The sequence below is a fragment of the Hippocampus guttulatus genome, chromosome 6 (genome assembly GCF_054856545.1).
Source record: "Hippocampus guttulatus isolate MCC_2025c chromosome 6, RoL_Hgut_1.0, whole genome shotgun sequence".
NCBI lineage: Eukaryota > Metazoa > Chordata > Actinopteri > Syngnathiformes > Syngnathidae > Hippocampus > Hippocampus guttulatus.
The window spans coordinates 2,161,308-2,185,247 of NC_141266.1; the positions used below are offsets into that span (position 1 = coordinate 2,161,308).

Here is a 23,940-nt window from a genome sequence, read left to right on the forward strand (position 1 = left end):
GCTCGGTGTGCGGTGAAGTATACCCATTGTTGTCTCTGGAGCTATATGTACAATATACTGTGTGTGTGTGTGTGCTCGCCAAGAGATAGATAGATTGATTTAAGTTTGACCCCTGTAAAAGATTGTGCAATGCTGAATTTTTTTTATGCATTGCAATTTATAGCTATGAGGTTTCAGGAAAATAACCCACCTGTTCTTATTATATTTATTATTGTTATTATATGACTGATATTGTTATGACAACCTGATGCACGAGAGAAAAGGCAAGGATAGATTCGCAATCAGCGCAAAAAAATCGGCAAGAAAAGTTTACTTGCACCATTTATTAAAAAAATTCTAAATATTGGCGCTTTTGTTTTGAAATATTTCCTTCCACACGTCACTCCCGGAAGTTTCTGTTTCCTCGTCTTTCTGCTCTGTAAAGGTTCTCGTGTCACTTCATTGGCCTCGTAACAAGTACGTGTTTTTTGTCGTTAATAAATGACATTACCATCTTGGACAGCAGAGCTTGAACCAAGGACAGCGTTTTAACACGGTTAGTAAGTCATGTGATTGAAACAAATGGTTGCCTTGGCCGGATGCTGCAGATAGCCAAAAGACGTTAGCCTCTGGCTAGCTAGCCTGTTATGGTCTCAAACTAACGCCCCGTTCTCATCGACATTTTTTTTAATCAATTGCCTGTCTTTGCAAAGTTATTGTTGTTTTAACACGACCAAATCCATTACGAATATTCAGTCAATACATTTTCGTGAGCAATTGTTTTACGTTAGCATTTAAAATCATCTATAAAGTTTTTGTTTATGTTTATGTCCCGAAATACACCCCCCGCAGTTTGAAATAACTTTGTGTGTGCATAAAATTTCAAAGGTTATATGATTTACACGAAGCCAGTGTTATCAGACAGGTCTTTAAAGACTGTTCCCTACGGTGGACGATAGGGTCAAACGCGCTCCAAATAACGAGCTATATTTGGTACAAAGGTAAAGTTGTACCAAGGAAATGTAAGAGTTCTATTCGTAGGAAAAACAACTTCTAGGTGTGTTAAGTACAGTAATGTGTTTCTCTACCACAAAAAATATTTTGTTTAAAAAAAATATGTGTTCAATGATAACATGGATGTGTGAAAAATAAAACTACTCGGTTGGAAATTAATTTAAAATTGTACTTTTGGGTAAAAACTGATTTGTACTTGTATGAATGGAAACCACTTGGAGTCACAAGTGTTTTTGTTGCTGCTGTACGGACACTTGACTTTATACCATTTATCTAGCTAAAATAGGAGCATAACAGATTCGTACCTGTACAGGTTGAATTTTATACTCATGCACTAAGAAGCGGAGGCTTTTTGCAAGAAAGGGCCATTTTGACCAATCAAAAGGGCTCGTTTTAGCACAAGGCAGGCCAAAGCTCAATCTCACTGGTTTATTTGGGTACCTGTCAATATGAATGCATGTGCTCTATATGCATACAAACTCATTTTTGTCACGGGCCAAATTGCAATTACTGTTTCCGTTGGAAGGCCGTGATGACCAAAACTGTATAAAGAAGTCAAGAATAATGTTTTTTTTCAATTACAGTCAAACCTCGGTTTTCGAACGTCTCTGTCCTCGACCAAATCGGTTTTCGACCAAAAATTTTGAGTTTTTTTATGCCTCAGATGACGACCGAATTTTGGTTCTCGAACAAACTGAGCGCACTTGAATGTGTCACTTGACTCCTCTCGCCTTCCTTACACGAGGAAGTGTTCAATAAAGATTTTTTTTAAAAAGAAGAGCGTGGTTTCGGTTTTCGAACAGCCTTCTGGAACGGATTATGATCGAAAACCAAGGTATGACTGTATTGTGTAAGTAACTGTAATGAGGGGTTTGGTAACAAGAAAATGCTTACAGTATGTCACTGATTTGTTCATTTTATGTCATCTTTGATTTGCTTTTGCGGGCCACATTTCACCCCCAGGCCTTGAGTTTGCCACCTGTGAAATAGAGCAAGAAGAAAGAAGAATGAGCTCCTTCCATGCATGCCTTCACAGAAGCGTTTTGTTTCACCTGACATCAATCTGTGTGTGATGAGGATGAAAATGAGGTTAAGCTTCAGCCCACCCATATCCGTCTCGCTTGATTGTCTAAGCATACGGATACAAATCTGCAACATGTACAAGTACAAATCTGTTTTGGTGAGATATGTTGGTGTAAAAGTCACGTGTCCGTACAACCACAGCAAAAACACTCGGGAGTGGCGACTTATTCGACTAAGTGTTGCCATTCATACAAGTACAAATTTGTAGTTCGCCACAGGTACATGATACATTTTACTTGAACTACAAAATTATTTTTCACACCTACAAATTGTTTTTCCTACCAAGTAGAATTTGTTTTTCACACATACAAGTTGTCATTTCTGCAGCTATATATTTTTATTTTTTACAAAAGCAAACACCAGCAGGCAAACGCTGCAAACACAATAATTCTGCAAGCAATCAAAAAATTATTCAGAAAAACAAACACACACATGCAAACTAAAAACTATTCAGAACAACTACAAAACAAAACCGCTGCATGTAAGAAATGCTGCAAACGCTCAAATGCTCCCAACATAGGAATGACACAAACAAAAAACGTAAACACATACATGAGAAAAACAGAGATGAGGAAGAAATGCTGCAATCACAGCAACAAAGTGGAAGCAAACATAAACTCCTAAACAAATACACACACAAAAATGCTGCGCAAATACAAATACATTAACTCACAAACTCACAAGAGAAAAAGTGATGCAAATTCACGCCACGAAACGGAAGTTTGGTAGGCCACCAGGGGGCATCGCAGGACCAGTCCTGTGAGACCAGATACTCTTGAAGAATCTGGCATTGACTTGCATCATTTTTTTCCTCTCATTGTTTTTGAGTTGTTTTTGGATTTCTGCAGCATTTTTTCCATATGTTTTTTTTAAATGTTTGCATATACTGTGATTGCAGCACTTCTTTCTTGCGTTTGTTTTATTATTTTATTTATTTTTTTGCATTTATGTGTGACAAAATTTAAGTATGTTCTGACTCCTACGTATGAAAGGCTCCTACCATTTGAAAGCCTACCAAACACAGAAACAGACGCATGTAACAATGAAGGTCTATTTTTTTCCAGTTAAATGTGAAGTAATTCCTGGCACTATATGAAATAGTCGGTAAATATCGGTCGAGCACAAGTCATAATTTGAAAATTACAATCGATATTGAATTGTAATTTTCAACAGAAAATATTCTCAAAGCCTCCTTTTTTGTAAAGTAATACCATGTACCAATATAAAATAATGTAATTAGTAGTAATTATTGTTTTCCATCATTTTTATAATAGATGCCCAGAAAAAAAAGATGATTTCTTGGCACTTTGTCCACTGTGCCACAACATTTAAAACCATGCAGCTAAGGATTTTTGCCATGTTTTTTGTGTTAAGGTTTCAACTTGAGCGTTGCCGAGAAGTTGAGCTATGTTTGTGTCCAAAATTTCCGGATTTACATCCTTAATGGTGTCAGCATAATTCAGCATGAGAGCTTTGGTCAGGTTCGCAAGTGCATTTCCCAAAGCCTCGATAGTTACCGCAAATTAGCCGTATCGATATCAATTAAGATAGTTGTATGCCTTCTTCAATACACTTGGTGAGCGAGCTAATTGTGAATGAATTAGACAATAATTGGAGGGTGGCTTAATGCTCAATTAGTTGCTTCAAAACATTCTAATTGAATTGAGAGACAGAGAACAGCAACAAGGAAGAATGTTTTATAAAAAATAAATAAATAAAATAAGAAACAATATGAGGATGGTGTCAAATTATGTTAACAATTATTTTAATGGCAATTCATCAAATAATTTTAAAACCAAAGGAAATACCGTGCTAACAAATTAATTTAGTTGGATAAATTACAATTAAACGCACCACAAATTTGAGGTTAAGACAATATCAGAAAAGATAAGAAAACCTTTATTTGTCTCACAATGGAGAAATTCCCAATTTACAGCAGCAAAATTATGAAATGGACAAAGTAGAAGACAAAAAGTATATACATAAATATAAAATATAAATACAAGCATATTAAAAATGGGCGCGTGAGGGTGAGTCCAGGTTTTCAGGACCGTCTATTCTATAGCCTTGACAGCAGTCAGCTGGGTGTCTGTCTCTGGCTCAAGGAGCTGCCCGGTGCTGTCAGGGTGGCCTGGAGTGGGTGGGAGGGTCTGTCCGTCATAGCTGTTGGCTTAGCTAGCATCCTGTTGCCCACCTCCTCCAGAGTGTCCAGGGAGTATCCCAGGACAGAGCTGGCCCTCCTGACCAGTCGGTCCAGTCTCTATCTGTCCCGGGCTGAGATGCTGCCTGACCAGCAGACTATGCCATAATGAAGGGCTGAGGCCGCCACAGAGTCATAGAAGGTCTTAAGGAGTGACCCCTGAACTCCAAAAGACCTCAGTTTTCTGAGCAGGAAGGGCTTTGGGCTTTGGAAATAAATATCGCTGTTCTGACGACAGTCAGGTTAAATTAAAATTGTATTAATTTAATCTCATTTTCACAAAACTGCCTTTAAATGAGTGAAACGATTTAATGGATTGGCTGAGGGTCTTCAATACTTGTTGAAACTACTGTTTGGGTTGGTTTGTTTGTTTATTGAACATAAAACATATACAGTAATAATTTGACAGAAAATAAGGTAAATAAAATAGTAAAAAAGAAAGAAATCAGTCTTCATTCAACACAGTTATTATGTTCAAGGGAGTAGGAAGAAGTAAAAAATTTATCTAGTCCTACCCCGTGTTATGTGTTTATATCTAATAAATCATTTTTATATCAATCAGAAAAGAAAGAAAGTAAGAAGAAAGAAGTCTCCATTAAGGCTCATACTTTACCCTTAACCGTGATATTTTTAAAACGTTTGGTTTGTATCGGGATTATATACATCCACACCCTGGCACTCTTGTGTCAATTTTCTCTTGCATTCATAATGGATATTTCAATACATTTCTCTATTTATCAACTTGGTTCTGATTTATCATTTTATTTAATGTTTAGAATTTATCATTTTAACTCTGATTGATGTAGGTTGTTTGTACTATTTTTTTGAATTTGTTTTTGAACTCAGCAAGCGATTTACTCATTTTCAGGTCCGTTTTGAAATTATTCCACAGATTAACACCTTTGATAGATACACTTCTTTGCTTGATGTTTATTCTTGTTTTGAGTTTTTTGAATAAGTTGGTACCTCTTAAATCATAGCTGCTTTCTCGAATTTCGAAAAACTTCAGAATGTTTTGGCAGAGCAGGTTATTGTATGCTTTGTACATTAATTGGGCGATTTTAAAGTCAACCAGGTCGTAACATTTCATCGTATGTAATTTGATAAATAGTGGATTTGTGGGTTCCCTATATTGTGATCTATTAATAATTCGAATTGCTTTTTTTGTAGTTTTAGAATAGGGAGTGTGTTTGTCCATCCATCCATCCATCCATCATCTACCGCTTATCCGGGGCCGGGTCGCGGGGGCAACAGCTTTAGCAGGGAAGCCCAGACTTCCCTCTCCCTAGCTACTTCTTCCAGCTCTCTCCGGGGGATCCCGAGACGTTCCCAGGCCAGCTGGGTGACATAGTCTCTCCAGCGTGTCCTGGGTCTTCCTCGGGGTCTCCTCCCGGTGGGACATGCCCGGAACACCTCACCAGGGAGGCGCTCAGGGTGCAACCGAATCAGATGCCCAAGCCACCTCATCTGGCTCCTCTCGATGTGGAGGAGTAGCGGCTCGACTCTGAGCCCCTCCCGGATGACCGAGCTTCTCACCTTATCTCTAAGGGAGAGCCCGGACACCCTGCGGAGAAAACTCATTTCGGCCGCTTGTAACCGGGATCTCGTTCTTTCGGTCACGACCCATAGCTCGTGACCATAGATGAGGGTTGGAACGTAGATCGACCGGTAAATTGAGAGCTTCGCCCTTTGGCTCAGCTCCTTCTTCACCACGACAGACCGATACAACGTCCGCATCACAGCAGACGCTGCACCGATCCGCCTGTCGATCTCCCGCTCCCTCCTGCCCCCACTCGTGAACAAGACCCCAAGATACTTGAACTCCTCCACTTGGGGCAAGATCTCCTCCCCGACCCGGAGGGGACACTCCACCCTTTTCCGACTGAGGACCATGGTTTCAGATTTGGAGGTGCTGATCTTCATCCCAACCGCTTCACACTCGGCTGCGAAACGCTCCAGTGAGAGTTGGAGAGACCCGTTTGAAGGAGCCAACAGCACCACATCATCTGCAAAAAGCAGGGATGCAATACTGAGGCCCCCAAAATGGATCCCCTCAACGCTTCGGCTGCGCCTAGAAATTCTGTCCATAAAGGTTATGAACAGAATCGGCGACAAAGGGCAGCCTTGGGGGAGTCCTACCCCCACTGGAAACGATTCCGACTTACTGCCGGCAATGCGAACCAAACTCTGACATCGGTGGTATAGTGACCGAACAGCCCGTATCAGGGGGTTCGGTACCCCATACCCACGAAGCACCCCCCACAGAACTCCCCGAGGGACACGGTCAAACGCCTTCTCCAAGTCCACAAAACACATGTAGACTGGTTGGGCGAATTCCCACATACCCTCGAGGACCCTGCTAAGGGTGTAGAGCTGGTCCACTGTTCCACGGCCGGGACGAAAACCACACTGCTCCTCCTCAATCTGAGGCTCGACTTCCTGACGGACCCTCCTCTCCAGCACCCCTGAATAGACCTGACCAGGGAGGCTGAGGAGTGTGATCCCTCTGTAGTTGGAACACACCCTCCGGTCCCCCTTTTTAAAAAGAGGGACTACCACCCCGGTCTGCCAATCCAGAGGCACTCTCCCTGTTGACCACGCGATGTTGCAGAGGCGTGTCAACCAGGACAGCCCCACAACATCCAGAGCCTTGAGGAACTCCGGGCGGATCTCATCCACCCCCGGGGCCTTGCCACCGAGGAGCTTTTTAACCACATCGGTGACTTCAACCACAGAGATAGGAGAGCCCACCTCAGAGTCCACAGGCTCTGCTTCCTCCAAGGAAGGTGTGTTGGTGGAGTTGAGGAGGTCTTCGAAGTACTCTGCCCACCGATTCACAACGTCCCGAGTCGAAGTCAGCAGCGCCCCATCCCCACTGTACACAGTGTTAGTGGTGCACTGCTTCCCCCTCCTGAGACGTCGGATGGTGGACCAGAATTTCCTCGAAGCCGTCCGGAAGTCGGCGTCCATGGCCTCACCGAACTCTTCCCACGCTCGGGTTTTTGCCTCGGCGACCACCGAAGCTGTGTTCCGCTTGGCCAGTCGATACCCGTCAGCTGCCTCTGGGGTCCCACAGGCCATAAAGGCTCGATAGGACTCCTTCTTCAGCTTGACGGCATCCCTTACTGCTGGTGTCCACCAGCGAGTACGGGGGTTGCCGCCACGACAGGCACCAACCACCTTACGGCCACAACTCAGATTGGCCGCCTCAACAATAGAGGCACGGAACATGGTCCACTCGGGCTCAATGTCCCCCGCCTCCCCCGGAACATGGGAAAAGCTCTGTCGGAGGTGGGAGTTGAAACTCCTTCTGACAGGGGATTCCGCCAGACGCTCCCAACAAACCCTCACAATACGTTTGGGTCTGCCAGGACGGACCGGCATCTTCCCCCACCATCGGAGCCTACTCACCACCAGGTGGTGATCAGTTGACAGCTCCGCCCCTCTCTTCACCCGAGTGTCCAGAACATGCGGCCGCAAATCCGATGATACAACTACAAAGTCGATCATCGAACTGCGGCCTAGGGTGTCCTGGTGCCAAGTGCACATATGGACACCCTTATGCTTGAACAAGGTGTTCGTTATGGACAATCCGTGGCGAGCACAGAAGTCCAATAACAAAACACCACTCGAGTTCTGATCGGGGGGGCCGTTCCTCCCAATCACGCCCCTCCAGGTCTCACTGTCATTGCCCACGTGAGCATTGAAGTCCCCCAGCAGAACAAGGGAGTCCCCAGCAGGGGTACTCTCCAGCACACCCTCCAAGGACTCCAAAAAGGGTGGGTATGCTGAGCTGCTGTTTGGTGCATATGCACAAACAACAGTCAGGACCCGTCCGCCCACCCGAAGGCGGAGGGAGGCAACCCTCTCGTCTACCGGTGTGAACCCCAATGTACAGGCACTGAGCCGGGGGGCAATGAGTATGCCCACACCTGCTCTGCGCCTCTCACCTTGAGCAACTCCAGAGTGGAAGAGAGTCCAACCCCTCTCGAGAGAACTGGTACCAGAACCCAGGCTGTGTGTGGAGGCAAGTCCGACTATATCCATTCTCTGCCTCACACACCAGCTCGGGCTCCTTCCCTGCCAGAGAGGTGACATTCCATGTCCCAAGAGCTAGCTTCTGCAGCCGAGGATCGGACCGCCAGGGTCCCCGCCTTTGGCTGCCGCCCAGCTCACATTGCACCCGACCCCTTTGGCCCCTCTCATGGGTGGTGAGCCCATGGGAAGGGGGACCCACGTTGCCTCTTCGGGCTGTGCCCGGCCGGGCCCCATGGGTGTAGGCCCGGCCACCAGGCGCTTGCCAACGAGCCCCACCTCCAGGCCTGGCTCCAGAGGGGGGCCCCGGTGACCCGCGTCCGGGCAAGGGAAACCTTGGTGTTTGTTTTGCAGGCATTTCCCCCTATTTCCACACAGTAGGTCATATATGGTAATAAAAATGAAGAGTATAATGTGTACAAAAATCTCTTATTTAGTACTTCCTTGGTTTTGTAGAGGACCCCTATGGTTTTGGCTATTTTTCTTTTTACGTTATCGATATGTGGCTTCCAACATAGTTTTGAGTCTATTACTAATCCGAGAAACTTGGTTTCATACGCTCTTTCTATCTCAATTGAGTTTACCATAATTTTAGCTTGGTGTTTGATTGGTCTTGTGCCAAAAACAATTAACTTCGATTTTTTCAGGTTAAGTGACAATTTATTTCTGTCGAACCAGTTTTTTAACTTGTTTCATTCGTTTTCTATGGTTGTCAGGAGCTGTTTCAGATTTATTCCAGAACAATAGAAAGTTTTATCATCAGCAAATAGGACACATTTAAATTGTTTTGAGACCTTGCAGATATCATTTATATATAAGATGAATAGTTTTGGACCAAGCACTGACACCTGAGGAACTCCATGAGTGATTTTCAGTTGATTCGTTTTTTTATTGTTGAGCTGCACGTACTGATATCTGTTTTCTAAATACATTTTTATCCATTTATAAGATACACCTCTAATGCCATATCTTTCTAGTTTTTTCAATACTATACTGTGATCTATTGTGTCAAAAGCTTTTTTTTAGATCTAGGAAAACCCCAACAGTAAATTCTTTGTTGTCTATATTAGTGGCATAAGCAATGTTAATCCCGTGGGGGCCCGGGGTAGAATAGGTCCCTAGCAACCCCTTGCTGTTCGTAAGAGGCGACAAATGGGGCGAGTCGTTTTCCGCGAGTTGCGACCCGTGGGGTGGGAGTAGCTCCTCAGCCTTGCTCGGCAATCTTCCTTCGGGAGTAAACCCAGAGGCCAAATCCGGAGTTGGAGTCCCTAAGGCGGTGCGTTGTGAAACTCTCTCAGCGTCCCGGCAACTCCTGCGACGACGTCGATGCCAAGCTGCTTGGGCCTCGCCCTTCCCTTGGACAACATCAACGGCGTGGAGAGGGGGTATCTAGTGCATGGGCAACGCCAGGTCCTCCATACACACCTGCCCAGGCTTGTGCCCTGGAGAGGACACTCCAGCGTCATCGTGTGACGACACAACACGAGGAGTGGCAGATACCAGTGATAAATCAGTGCTTAATTGGCGTAGAGCTAGGCGCTAGGGGTCACTCCTGACAGTGGGAAGGGGCCTCGTACCCCCACTGGGTAGCTACCGCCCGCTTCAAGCCGGGCAGCCCCCGGACAGTAAGGTGCTACCCCGCCACAGTTCACTTTCCTTACTGGGTGCGTAGGGATTAGGACCAGGAATAGTTTGAAAGGTGGACTGTAAAACCGATGCACCAGGAAACAACAAAAGAAACACAACAAGGAGCAAGCCCTTGTTAAAACTTGCAACATGGAATGTCAGGACAATGACAACCGGTCTGACGTCAGACCTAATGGACATCAGCGATGCCCGCAAGACAGCAGTGATCAACAACGAGCTGCTGAGACTCAGCATTGACATTGCTGCGCTGCAAGAAACCCGCCTCGCCGAAACTGGATCTCTCCGGGAGAAAGACTACACCTTCTACTGGTGCGGGAAAGCTGCCGACGAGACCAGAGAGCATGGCGTTGGTTTCGCTGTCAAGAACTCCCTGCTGAGCATAATAGAGCCTGGTGGAGAAGGGACTGAGAGGATTCTCACCATGCGACTTCACACTACAGTCTGCACTGTCACCCTGTTCAGCGTCTACGCCCCTACTCTATACTCCACGCAGGAGGTGAAAAACAAGTTTTATGACCAGCTGTTGGCAGCCATCCAGAAAGTTCCAACCACCAACCAACTTGTTCTTCTTGGGGACTTCAACGCCTGCGTTGCATCCGACCACACATCATGGCCCAGTTGCCTCGGCCCTTGGGGAGTGGGTGACATGAACAACAACGGACAAGGTCTCCTAGAACTGTGCACACTTCATGACCTACCTGTGTGTCACCAATAGCTTCTTCCAGAGCAGACCGCAGCACAAGGTGTCGTGGCGCCACCCCCGCTCAAAGCGCTGGCACCAACTGGACCTCATCTTGACCCGCCGCAAGCAGCTAAGCAGCATTCTCACCACACGCTCCTACCACAGCGCTGACTGCGACACAGACCACTCCTTGGTCTGCTGCAAGATCCGACTCCAGCCCAAGAAGCTGCACCGAGCCAAGCCACCAAGCAAGCCCCGCATCGACACAGCCAAGGCAATGGCAACCATGTGGACATGGTGGAGGCACTCGCCCGGCACCTGAAAGACGCCCTGGAGAAGAAACCACCAGAAGGAAACACGGAACAGAGGTGGGACTCCTCCGCAACACCATCCACGACATTGCCTATTCCATCTTCGGCAAGAGAACAAGGAAAAGCCAGGACTGGTTTGAGGCAAACGAGATGGAACTCAGTGCCGTAATGGAAGCAAAGCGCACAGCACTGCTGAAACATCATCAGCATCCCTCCCAGTCCACACTGCAGGCTCTCCGAGCTACCAGAAGTCAAGTCCAGGCTACAGCGAGGCGCTGTGCCAACAAGTACTGGATGGATCTCTGTGATGGCATCCAACGAGCCGCAGACACCGGCAACATCAGAGGCGTCTATGACGGGATCAAGAAAGCCATAGGTCCTTCACACAGCAAGACACCCCCCCTCAAGACGAAGACAGGCGAGACTATCACAGACAAGAGCAAGCAGATGGAGCGGTGGGTAGAGCACTACTCAGACCTCTACAGCAAAGAAACCACCATCTCCGATGCCACCCTAGAGTCTGTTGAGCGCCTGCCCGTCATGGAGGAGCTACTAGACGAGTTACCAAGCCTTGAGGAGCTCAGCAAAGCCATCGACAGCCTGCCCATCGGGAAAGCTCCTGGCCTTGACGGTATCCCAGCAGAGGTGATCAAGGTGAGCAAAGAACATCTGCTGCACCACCTACACAACCTACTCTGCCAGTGCTTGAGGTACCTCAAGACATGCGTGACTGTAACATCATCACCCTCTACAAGAACAAAGGTGACCGCAGTGACTGCAACAACTACAGAGGCATCTCCTTACTGAACATCGTGGGGAAACTCCTTGCCCGAGTGGTCCTGAACAGACTCCAGAAGCTCGCTGACAGGGTGTACCCCGAATCACAGTGTGGCTTCAGGTCGGAACGATCCACCATCGACATGATTTTCTCGCTCCGCCAGCTCCAGGAGAAATGCAGAGCGCAGAACCAGTCATTGTATGTTGCCTTCATTGACCTGACCAAGGCCTTCGACCTTGTGAGCCGCGACGGCCTCTTCAAAGTCCTAGACAGGATTGGTTGCCCGGGGAGGCTGCTGAGCATCATTCGTTCCTTCCACTCCGGAATGAAGGGTGTCGTCCAGTTTGACGGCGTAACATCTTCCTCTTTCGAAGTGAAAAGCGGTGTTAAGCAGGGATGTGTACTTGCTCCGACCCTCTTCAGCATCTACTTCGCTGTCATGCTCAAGCACGCTTTCGGGAACTCCACTGAGGGTGTCTACCTCCATACTCGCTCTGACGGCGGCCTCTACAACATGGCGAGGCTGAGGGCCAAGACCAAGATCCGCAAAGTCCTGATCAGAGACATGCTGTTTGCGGATGATGCTGCTGTCACTGCCCACAAGGAAGAACATCTTCAGCATCTCATGGATCGTTTCTTGAGGGCGTGCAGCGACTTTCAGCTGACCATCAGTCTCAAGAAGACCAACATCTTGAGTCAGGACACGGAGAGCCAACCCACCATCTCCATTAACAACTACCAGCTGGATGTAGTCAAGGAGTTTACTTACCTTGGCTCCACGGTGACGGACTCGCTTGACTTGGACCCTGAACTGAACAGAAGGATCGGCCGAGCCACCACAATTCTTGCCCGGCTCACCAAACGCATATGGGAGAACAGCAAGTTGACGACCAACACCAGGATGGCAGTCTACAGGGCCTGTGTTCTCAGCACCCTACTGTATGGCAGCGAGTCCTGGACCCTGTATGCACACCAAGAAAAGAGGCTCAACACCTTTCACATGCGAAACCTCAGGCGAATCCTTGGTATCAAGTGGTCTGACTTCATCACCAACAAAAACGTCTTGGAACGTGCCAACATCCCCAGCATGTACACCCTCCTCCGTCAGCGTCGCCTTCGGTGGCTCGGCCACGTCCACAGGATGGAGGACGGTAGGATCCCCAAAGATCTGCTCTATGGAGAACTCTCAGTTGGAACGAGAACACAGGGCCGCTTCGTTTCAAAGACGTTTGCAAGAAGGACTTGAAAGCTGTCGAGTTAGATGTGAAGGGATGGGAGTCACTGGCCCAGAACCGCCCAAACTGGAAACAAGAACTGGCACGTGGTCTGTGCCGAGGGGAGGAGTAGATGAGAGCATCGGCAGAAGACGAGAGCCAGGAGAAAGAACAGCCAGGACAAACAAGCGCCCCCCTCCAACTGTGTGTTCAGGTGCATCCACTGCAACAGGGACTGTCACTCCCGGATCGGCCTCTTTAGCCATACCAGACGGTGCTCCCAGTCAGGCACAAACAGATAATCACACTGTGATTGAAATGCCAATGATGAATGATGATGATATTAGTGGCTATTGCTTCCACAAACTCCATAACTGCCATTGAGGTGGTCCGTTTTTCCCTGAAGCCATATTGATTCTCACTTTAACAGCGCATGATTTTGTATAAAGCTATCAAGTCTGCGAGAAAATAGTTTTTCTAATATTTTTGAGAATTGTGGTAGTAGTGATATTGGTCTATAATTTGTAAACATGTCTTTCTCCACTTTTATAGATTGGAATAACTTAAGCAATTTTCATTTTTGATGGAAAGATACCAGCTTTGAATGACAGGTTGCATATATGCGTGAAAGGTCGTACTACATATTCTATAATCTGCTTTATTATTGTCATATCAATATTAAAGCAATCAGTTGACTTTTTATTTTTAAAAGTTTTTACAATAATTGATACTTCTTGTTTTACAGCAGTAAGGAACATCGTGGAGGAGTTTTTTCTACGTATCTATCTATTTCAAACAAGTTTGTTGGATCAGGAATTTGTTTTGCTAGGTTACTGCCGATGTTGACAAAATACTTATTAAATTCAGTTGCTATTTCTGCAGTTTTTTCCAGAATAGTATTTTTGCCTTTGATAAAATACTCTGGATAATCCATTTTTTTTAGGACTATTTCTGATTACTTGATTAAGTATTTTCCATATTTCTTGTGTGTTACTTTTATTCTGCTCTAATAGTGCATGATAATGATCTCTTTTACTGGGTCTTATAATATTTACTAGTTTATTTTTATAGGTCTTATATTTTTTTCTTCTTCTTCAGTTCTCAATTTTAAAAACAATTTATATAAATTGTTTTTCTTTTTACATGCGTTTTCTATGCCTTTCGTTATCCATGGCTTACTTGGGTCTTTATACTTTTTGGAGACTTTAGTTAATGGAAAATTTTTATCATATAAGGAGATTATGGTAGAAATACTTCAAACGCTGTATTTGGGTCTTTGTTTGAGTAGACCTCGGCCAGTTTTGTTTTTCTAGGTCTTGCTTAAAAGCATCGATGGAGCGTTGGGTTCTTAGTCTTATTTCTGTTATGTGAGTTGTTGATTTTGCTTTTCTATCAAAATAATTATGAAAAACTGCAAAGACAGGTAGATGGTCACTTATATCATTAATGAGAAGTCCACTTTCCATTTTATGATCAATCTTATTTATAACTATGTTATCTATTAATGTGGCCGTGTCAACTGTTATTCTGCTAGGTTTCAGGATTACTGGGAAAAGGCTGTTGCTGTACATAGTATTTATGAAGTCAGTTGTTTTTTTGTGTCATCTGTCAAGCTTTCAATTGAGAGAAAATCGCATATTTGAAAATGGCAAGTATCCATCCATCCATTTTCCGAACCGCTTGATCCTCACAAGGGTCGCGGGGGGTGCTGGAGCCTATCCCAGTCGTCTTCGGGCAGTAGGCGGGGGACACCCTGAACCGGTAGCCAGCCAATCGCAGGGCACACAGAGTCGAACAACCATCCATCCACGCCCACACTCACACCTAGGGACAATTTTGAGCGTCCAATCAGCCTGCCATGCATGTTTTTGGAATGTGGGAGGAAACCGGAATCGAACCTCTGCACTGTGAAGCCGACGTGCTAGCCACTGGATTACTGGGCCGCCATAAAATGGCAAGTAAACGGTTAATAATTAGGCTTATCAGGCGCTATTACAGTTGGATGACATAACTAGACTTTGATTAAAATCATATATTAAACCCCCCGAAATATTTAGTTCCTCAATTGACTTAGGTTTACGGTGAATTGATTATCAAACTTATAAAGTGCTTCCTTACAAGAAGTGGGAATGGCCATAGATCTCCACACGATGGCACTGTTGGCTCCAGCTGCTTCTTTTTATTTATTTAATTTTTATTCGAGCGGTTCAACAATCCTGAGGATATTTGAAATGATTGACAGACATAACCAATACAGTGCCGTGAAAATATATTTGCCCCTTTGCATATTTATCAAGCACAAGGTTTAAATGAATTCAACCAATTTTAAAATCGGACAGAGTCAACCCAAAGCAGTTTATAAATGCCAATTAATTTTTTCAGAGATGAAAGTCCTCCGGATTTTCCCGGAATTCCAGGGTTTTCAAATTTTTATGAAAATCTCTCCGGAGAATTGAGGAAAATTTGCCTAAAATTAATCCGGATATGAATTGACAACATTGAACGAAAGACGCCTTTGAGTTCGTTGTTTTGCTTTCACGAGCGTAGCCATGTTGAGACACTAACACTAGTAACAGTAAAGACATTTTCGTCTCTTTATAAACACACTTGCTAAACCCCAGTGGAATGAATAAAAGACACCGTGGACAAGACAGTTGTCGTAAAAAATATATTTGGACAAAAAGGGAAACACACAGATTGGCAGAAAAACGTGTCCGTCCGACTTCGAGTGTCGTCTCGGCTAGTTTAGCTTAGCTGTGGTCGTGGGTGACGTTGGGTGTGTGTCATCGTTGCGTCGGCGCTGATTGGTTGAAATCAAAAGACGCGCTTGCGTACATGTTCGCGCTGAAGCATGCACAGCAGAGACTATCTACTGCTGAGGCGCTTAACTTGAGTGGCGTCGCCACAACAGTAATACCCTCGCCTCGCATTCTCATGGCCTCGCCATTTCTCTGAGATTTCGAAATTTCGTCGAGAACGGAAGCCACAAAGGGTGCACGTGTGCACACAAAAGGAAGATTAGTCATTGAATGTCGAGTATTTGAATAGCGTTTTGTGTAAACTGATTCATGCGTGATCGGCCAGGTGTGTGCGCGCGCGCGCGTGTGTGTGTGTGTGTGTGTGTATTTTTTTATTTTTCCGGGATTTTCAGAAAAGTCCACTTTCATCTCTGTTTTTTTAACACACACAAAAAATCCAAACCTACCTGTCCTGATGTTAAAAAGTAACTGCCCCCTGAATCTAATAATGGGTTGTGTCTGTCACCTTGGCAGCAATAACTGAAATCAAGCGTTTGTGATAATTGGTGATGAGTCTTTCACATCGCTGTGGAGGAATTTTGGCCCACTCTTCTTTGAATTGCTTCAACTCCGCCATATTGCAGGGTTTTCTCCCATGAACTGCCCGTTTAAGGTCACACCACATCATCTCAATTGGATTCAAATTTGGACTTTGGCCACTCCAAAACCTTAATTTAGTGTTCCTTTTCCTTTTTTTTTTTTGGCTATTCAGAGGTGGACTTGCTGGTGTGTTTCGGATCATCCAGCTGCATGATCCCAGAGAGCTTGAGTTTGAGAGCGCAAACTTGACCCTGCGTAAACTTGTTGGACGTTCTCTTTCAGGGGTTTTCTGGTAGACATAGACAGCAGAATTCATTGTCCCATCAATCACTCACTGCAAGTTCTCCTGATCCTGAGGAAGGAAAGTAGCTACAAACCATCACAGTGCCACCACCATGTTTCACTGTTAGCACGATGTTCTTTTGATCAAATGCTGTGCCATTTTAACCCAGACGACCAAAAAGTCCAATTTGTGACTCCTCAGTCCACAGATTTTTTTCCAAAAATCTTGAGGATCATCAAGATGACTTTTGGCAAATGTGTGATGAGTTTTAGTGTTCTTTTTGGACATCAGTGATTTTTGCCTGGGAACTCTCCAATTAATGCAATTTTTGGCCAGTGACTTTCTTATACTAGCGTCATGAACACTTACTGGAACCAAGGCCAGCAAGGTTTGGAGTTCTTTGGATGTTGTTCTAGGTTTTTGTGGATTCCTGGTTTTTGTGGATTCCTGGATGAGTTGTTGCCGCACTCTTGGAGTAATTTTAGCTGGTCGACCACTCCTGGGAATGTTTGACACTGTTCCCAGTTTTCTCCATTTGTGGATAATGGCTCTGACAGTGGTTCGCTGGAGTCCCAGAGTCCTGGGAATGGCTCTGTAACATTTCCAGACTGATAGATTTCAATAACCCTTTTTATAATTTCTTCTTGAATTTCTTTGGATCGTGACACGATGCGTTTGTTTCTTGAGATTTTGTGTCCTACTTCACTTTTTCTGACAGATTCTATTCATGTGGTTTCTTGATTCAACAAATGTGGTGCTGGGGTGTTGCCTGTGAAATTGAACTTAGTCTTCCCAAAATAGTCGTTAGTCACAGTTACTTTGAAATTTAATAAGGGCGGGGGACAATTACTTTTTTCACGTCGGGACAGGTAATTTAGCATTTTTTTTTGCCTTTATAAATTAAATTGCCATTTAGAAATTGCATTTTGGATTTACTTGAGTAGTTTCTGTGTGATATTAAAATTGGTTCGATAAAATGAAACTTTGTGCGTTATAAATATGCAAAGAACACAGAAATCAGGAAGGGGGGGAAATACTTTTTCACAGCAATGTAAGTCCAAAGAAAACATTAATTGTGTGCACTTGGAAGTGTGGACTTTTTTTTTAACATGTATAATTTGTTGTCTGTTTTATTTCACAACGCATTCGTTTTGGACCGTGCAGTGTTGTGGGGCTGTGTTTTGGGGCTAGCTGTGACCAAACAATAGTCTGTTTGTGAACCAGGTGACAGCGTCATCAACAAGCTTCCAACAAACACACTGCAAGACGTTAGCACTGGCTTCTCTTTTCACAAGCAGCGCCAGGCTAAGCGGCTAGCACTGTTAGAGCTAAACGCTGACAACCAGCACACTGAGTTAGCGATTGAACATTATTTCAGGACAACGTTGCGTTGTTGGTGGCCTCAGCTTATGATGGCAATTAAATGCTCAAGTCAAGATAGCCGTTTCACAACGGCATGCTGCCGGGAACAACTTCAAAATAAAAATGTCCCAAGTGATATGTCTAAATATTATTTGGTAAGGTACGGTTTATTTTGAAGTTGGCATTCATACCGCGTTGGTGACGCGTTCCTATCATTTATAATATGAACAATTGTTGCTGCGATTAGTGCCTCAAGCATTTCAAAACTGAGGTACAGTACTTGAGGATCCGTTCCAGTCCTAGTCACTTCATTTTATTAATTGACAGGGGCTTGAGTTTACTGCCTGCAAAAAAACCTCAACACCGCTTAGGAGCACCACACCGGTTTTTGAAAGGCTTTAACTGAAGAAAAAACTCTTGAAATCAGTCATTAATTAGAAGGATGCTACATTTGGAGAGTTTTGGGTTCGGTTTTGAAACTTTGTATATTAACATACACACAGTACAGAATTTATTTTTATGATGTGCTTGTTTATTTTGTAAATCTACATGAGAATTTGAAAAGGGTACATCACAAGGAAGAACGAATGAGATTAAGACAAAATAAACAATGAAAACGCTACAAATCTGTACAATGACTTCTCATTCTAACTTAACTTTCTTAAATGACAAACCTGGGTACTCCGTGAGGCTAATTTCACTCTTAAATCCAATTTACTTCAGCCCCAGTTTTGTACAAAATGTGTAAGTCTGCAAAATGTGGTACTTATTGATTGTCTCTGAATTCAGATTTCACAGTCAGCGGGAAAATTAGAAATTTAAAAAAGAGAGAGAAAAATGTGGTCGAGTGGAGAATACAGTGTAGGTCCGTGGCACCTTTTTCTGGAGGGGAACTGGTGAACTAGATTTCTTTGTAGCACAGTTGGTCAGAAGAGTTTTCGGGCCCTGGCAGACGTACATAGGGACATTATTTCCTCCGCCCTGTTGCACTTGTATGGTCACCATGAGATGGTGGTGCAGGGCATGTAGCCTAAAGGGAAGAAAAAGGAATTCTTGCAAAAGAGAAAGCACATGGAGGAAAATGATCAGGCGGCAGAGAAGGTCCTGGTGTCGAGTAGGGGCAGGAATGAAGAAAGGAGGACCCAGAGGTCCGTGGTGGGCCAAGGAAAAAGGAGGGGAAAATAAGACACAGCAGGTTCAGAGTTTTTGGGACCAAATGAGAAGAATAACGAGATTGAGGAACAATGAGCACAGGCTCTTCTTGCAAACTAAAAAATGATCCCACTCCCAGATGTGGGTGCAATCTTGGAATGGGGAGGACGGATTAGTTACTTCTTTTGCAAATAATTAGATAATACTGTAGTTACTGTACTCAGGTAACTAGTCTCCGGCCCCAGATTTGACTGATATCTTAAAATTTATACTTCGCCTATCATTAACTTGAAAATAAACAAAGCATTTTTTGAACAGAGGTACTCGAATTACTCGAACATCTTTTTACAAATATCCAACTACAAATGTTTCTGAAAGACACTAACACATTGTAATTCAAAGTACTGACTCTTCTAAATGCAAACCAATCAATCTAGATTCTACGTAATGGGCATCCCTGATTCTAGATTATAGAATCAGGGGTGCCCATTACATCGATCGCGATCGACGGGTAGTTCGCGGACTGGTCCCAAGTCGATCATGAGGGGTGTATAGTAAATAAATAAATAAATATACATTTGTGTGTCTCTGTGCATGTTCATATATTTTTTGTGTTAATGCACACTGCATCCTATCAGTCTCACTTTCACAAAAAGTATTTAAAAAATAAAATAAAATGAAGCAGGTCACTTTTTAGTGAGGGTGGCGGGTGATCTGCATCACCGGAAGTTGTTCGCGCTCAGCAGTCTGCAATTACGGCTTGCGGTCAGAGCTGTTGTGATATAGGTTTTATTACAATAATAATACCGGAATCATAATTTTATATATATAATGATTACTATTATCAGTCAAAGTTCATTTTGTGTACAATTCACTGATGGCAGTCGGTACGCATGACCTGCGACAGTTAACAGGCTGCAAAACTGCATCGCATGCTTCCGCATCAGGTCTCCCACTAAGATAGCTAGTCTCCCACTAAGATAGTCTCCCACTCAGCAGTGATTTCCTTTTAACACGCTCATAAACTGTCAACTGTACATCTTCGGGGCCGTTATGGCTGTTGCTCATCGTGTGTGTGTACGTCTGTGCGCATACGCGTGTGACATGGAACAAACATAAAACATGTGCAATGTCTCGTAAAGTTCTTCTCAAAATTGCATATGCCTGAGGATACATTTTAAAATTGTTTTGTCGTGTGGTTCTTTTGGCTAAGCTTTCTGGATGTCACGTGCCTCTCTGGATTTGAGTTTCCAAAGTGGGGGATGATCATCACACACCTTTGAGAGAAATCAGTGTCCTCTTTGTCGTTGCTGACAGAAGTCTCTCGAGGTTTTGTGGACTATTTAATCAAGAGAACTGTGGAAGAAGTGTTTTCTGCAAATGAAACAAAGGCACAGTGAAATATCACAAAGTGTCCCTGAATGTTAAAACTAGATTTTAAAAGGAATCTCTGCATTCTAATCCCACAGACCTTCAATCTGCTTCATAGTCGGCCTGTGCAGCCATGGAACACCAGGCTGTGGATGATGACATCTGCATCCTTAAACATGAGACAGCCTACACTGCTGTGGGAGAGAGCCCTGTATCGGTGTGTGCTGGCGATGAATCTGTAGCTTCTCATTTTGCCCTTGTCACAGCCTATGAGGACATCAAAAAGCGACTGAGAGAGACTGAGCGAGATAATACTTTCCTTAGGAAACGAGTGAAGCAACTGGAGGATAAGGTATGAATACAATGCAATGCTGAAGTCAGGTTTGCAAAGGGGTGCATCATTTCTGGTAAATTTCTGCAAAGCCTTCAGATCAAATTCATGGGGAGTTAAACTGGAATTTTGAAAACACATTGATCCCTCGCTATATCGCACTTCAATTATCGTGCCTTTAGTACATCGTCCCCCCCCCCCCCCCCAAAAGCACTGTATTCAGAAAAAAATGCCGAGTTACTCAGAGGTTTTGTACATGCCTGTATGCGTGAATGGTTCCTGGCGCGATGTCGGCCGATGACAGCATGAGTGGATTTATCCCACGAGCTGATTGGCTGCGCATCTTCGCAGCCCCGCCCAACACGTTCCCTTGTGAGCTCGTCACGCTGTTGACTCTCTGATCGGTGGGTCTCGTCACGCTAACTCTCGTTCGCCTACCTCTCTCTGGCATACTTTCTTCTGTCATGTTTGCTCCGTGCACGGGGGGTGGGGGGGGTGTGAGAGAGAGAGAGAGGGTGATTGGGCTTGAACGCCTCCTCCTCATCAATACCGAATAATTGTGTTGTCATAAACACATCGGCTGCTGGCCAGGAGCTAGCTGGAGGCTAACGGCGGCGACACCGTCAGAGCAAAAAGTGAGAGCAGCTTCACGAACACAAGTCTCTTAGCCTCACTTAGAAGGCAATGCTGATGAATATTAATTACTGCATGAGGTTTTATAATTAGATTTAAGTAAATATGTGTTCTGCTGTAGTCTTTGTCTCAGATATGAAACGTATAATCACTGTTTACATACAGTATTTCTCAACATGCAGTTACCCGCATACACTTACACATAAATTCCTAGGGGGGAGCCAACCCTCCTTCGCGGTTTTTCACTTCGTGCAGCAGGGTCCTGTTCCCCATGAACCGCGATAAGTGAGGGATCACTGTAATAAGCATAAATATTTTATGTCATCAGAAGTCATACATTCAAAGTGTCAATTAAAAAGCATGAAATTCAAAAGATTTGAAATTCAAGTTGAATTTGATCGTTTTAATTAACTACCTGACCCAACCTATTCAAAATGTAAAAAAATTCAATAAAATAAAAAAATGCATTCACTCCATCTAACAAGACTCACAAAATCCCACTCTAAACCTGAAATGAAAGAGTACATCTCCCTTCAATAGTCCCGTTCAAGATGCAAATAAAAAGAATCTTCCCTCAACCTTATCAAGCCTAGCCTCTACCATCCATCCATCCATGTCTGCTAATCCGGGGTCAGGTCGCAGGGGCAGCAGCCTTTGTGGAGAAGCCGAGACTTGCCTTTTCTCAGCCAATTCATCCAACTTTCCGGGGGGATGCCGATACATTCTCATGCCAACCAGGATACAGGACACCGTGCAGCGTGTCCTCGGTCTCCCCCAGGGCCTCCTCTCACTGGGATGTGCTCAGAACACCTCACTTGGAAGGCGTCCAGCTTCATAATCAGATGCCCGAGCCACCTCATCTGGCTCCTCTCAATGTGTAGGAGCAGCAGCTCCATCCTGAGCTCCTCCAGGATGACTGAACTTCTCACCCTATATCTAAGAGAAGTCCCGACACCCTGCGGAGGAAACATATTTCGGCCGCTTGTATCCAAGATCTTGTTCTTTCGGTCACGACTCACAGCTCCTGACCATAGGTGATTGAAGGAATGTAGATTGACCTGTAAATTGAGACGTTTGCCTATTGGCTCAGCTTCTTCTTCACCACGACGGACTGATACTAAGGCCCAATCCCAATAAAACTCTTACGTCTCATCTTGTCCCTTATCCCTAGAGTTGTGCATTGACAAGAACCAAGAAGTGTCCTAATCACCTGTAAATTTTATGGGTAGGGTCACAGACAAGGGACATGGGACCTTGCAACATGAAGACAGACCCTGACCTCTCCAGACGACAGAGTTCTACACATCCCGTTTTCTCGGCATCAGTCAACAAAAACATCGGCCAGCAAAAGGAAATGGAAAATGGCATTCATGGTTTGATTAGATGTTCTATACCTGATGTTCTGAGTTGTTGGTAAACGCTCACGATAGAGCTGGTTACCAGACACAAATAGCAACACCCACACTAGTGAAACATTGAATTTCATACTGACACTTAGTTAGATTACTTTACTTTTGTACTATTTGTTGTCTTTTTAAGTTGTTGGTAAGTGCTTACTATCTAGCTGGCTTACACGCTATCGGAGCAAAATAACAACCCAGACACTTGAGGCTAGGTAGTATTGTTGCTTCTGAATTCTGTGATGTAAGTTTTTCATTGTTGAGTTGTCTTATCAATCATGTTATGCAGTCATTACTAGTGATGTCCATTGGCTGTTGTCACACTAGTCCAGGGGTCGGCAACCCAAAATGTTGAAAGAGCCATATTGGACCAAAAAAACATTCATTCATTCATCTTCCGAACCGCTTTGTCCTCACTAGGGTCGCGGGGGGTGCTGGAGCCTATCCCAGCTGTCTTCAGGCAGTAGGGGACACCCTGATTCGGTCGCCAGCCAATCGCAGGGCACACAGAGATGAACAACCATCCACGCCCAGACTCACACCTAGGGACAATTTAGAGCGTCCAATCAACCTGCCATGCATGTTTTTGGAATGTGGGAGGAAACCGGAGCACCCGGAGAAAACCCACGCAGGCCTGGCGAGAACATGCAAACTCCACACAGGGAGGCCGGAGCTGGAATTGAACCCAGTACCTCTGCACTGTGAAGTCGACGTTCTAACCAATGGAATACCAGGCCGCCAACAAAAAAACAAATATTTCTCGACCCGCAAAAAATTAAAAGCCTGATGATGAAGGAAACACATGCTGTATGGAGCTATATTAGATATATTATCCTACAATCAAAATGACTAAGTTGGCTACAAATACACAATGAGCCTTCATGATTGAATGTTTTTTTTTTTCCGCTGCAATGCATCCTGTCGTGCAGGATGCAACCTTTTTTGACCGAAGATCTACATTTCGATCAACCAGCCTCCCGAGATCGACCTGTTACCGCACGCGCGCGTACGCACACACTTACACACGCATGCCGAGGCATGGTACGCATTTTTGCAGCGTGTTAACTATCGTTGCTCACGTGTACCGTTTAAAAATGCTCCTCTCTGCCCTCCAGATTCCCATTCTC

General features: G+C 44.6%; 2 protein-coding genes and 1 pseudogene across 7 annotated transcripts in view; 2 read left to right on the top strand and 1 right to left on the bottom strand.

Moving 5' to 3' along the window:
* The first annotated feature begins 387 nt into the window (after positions 1–387).
* The window catches only part of azi2 (5-azacytidine induced 2), a 61,907-nt gene continuing 38,354 nt past the window's right edge, over positions 388–23,940 (top strand). For 3 of the 6 annotated variants that reach the window (XM_086112842.1, XM_086112845.1, XM_086112848.1), the window contains exons 1-2: positions 392–535; positions 20,548–20,801. In XM_086112842.1, the coding sequence (XP_085968968.1) occupies positions 20,583–20,801 (219 nt within the window). In that variant the 5' untranslated portion in view covers positions 392–535; positions 20,548–20,582. Of the gene's footprint in view, positions 536–20,547; positions 20,802–23,940 lie in introns of all 6 variants that reach the window. The other 3 variants (XM_086112843.1, XM_086112847.1, XM_086112846.1) reach the window with 3 other exon arrangements.
* On the bottom strand, positions 4,154–9,777 carry LOC147203280 (uncharacterized; annotated as a pseudogene).
* Positions 10,104–10,962, top strand: LOC147203281 (protein CFDP2-like). Its single transcript, XM_086113399.1, has 2 exons — positions 10,104–10,636; positions 10,674–10,962. The coding sequence occupies exons 1-2, from the start codon at positions 10,104–10,106 to the stop codon at positions 10,960–10,962; spliced, it is 822 nt and encodes a 273-aa protein (XP_085969525.1).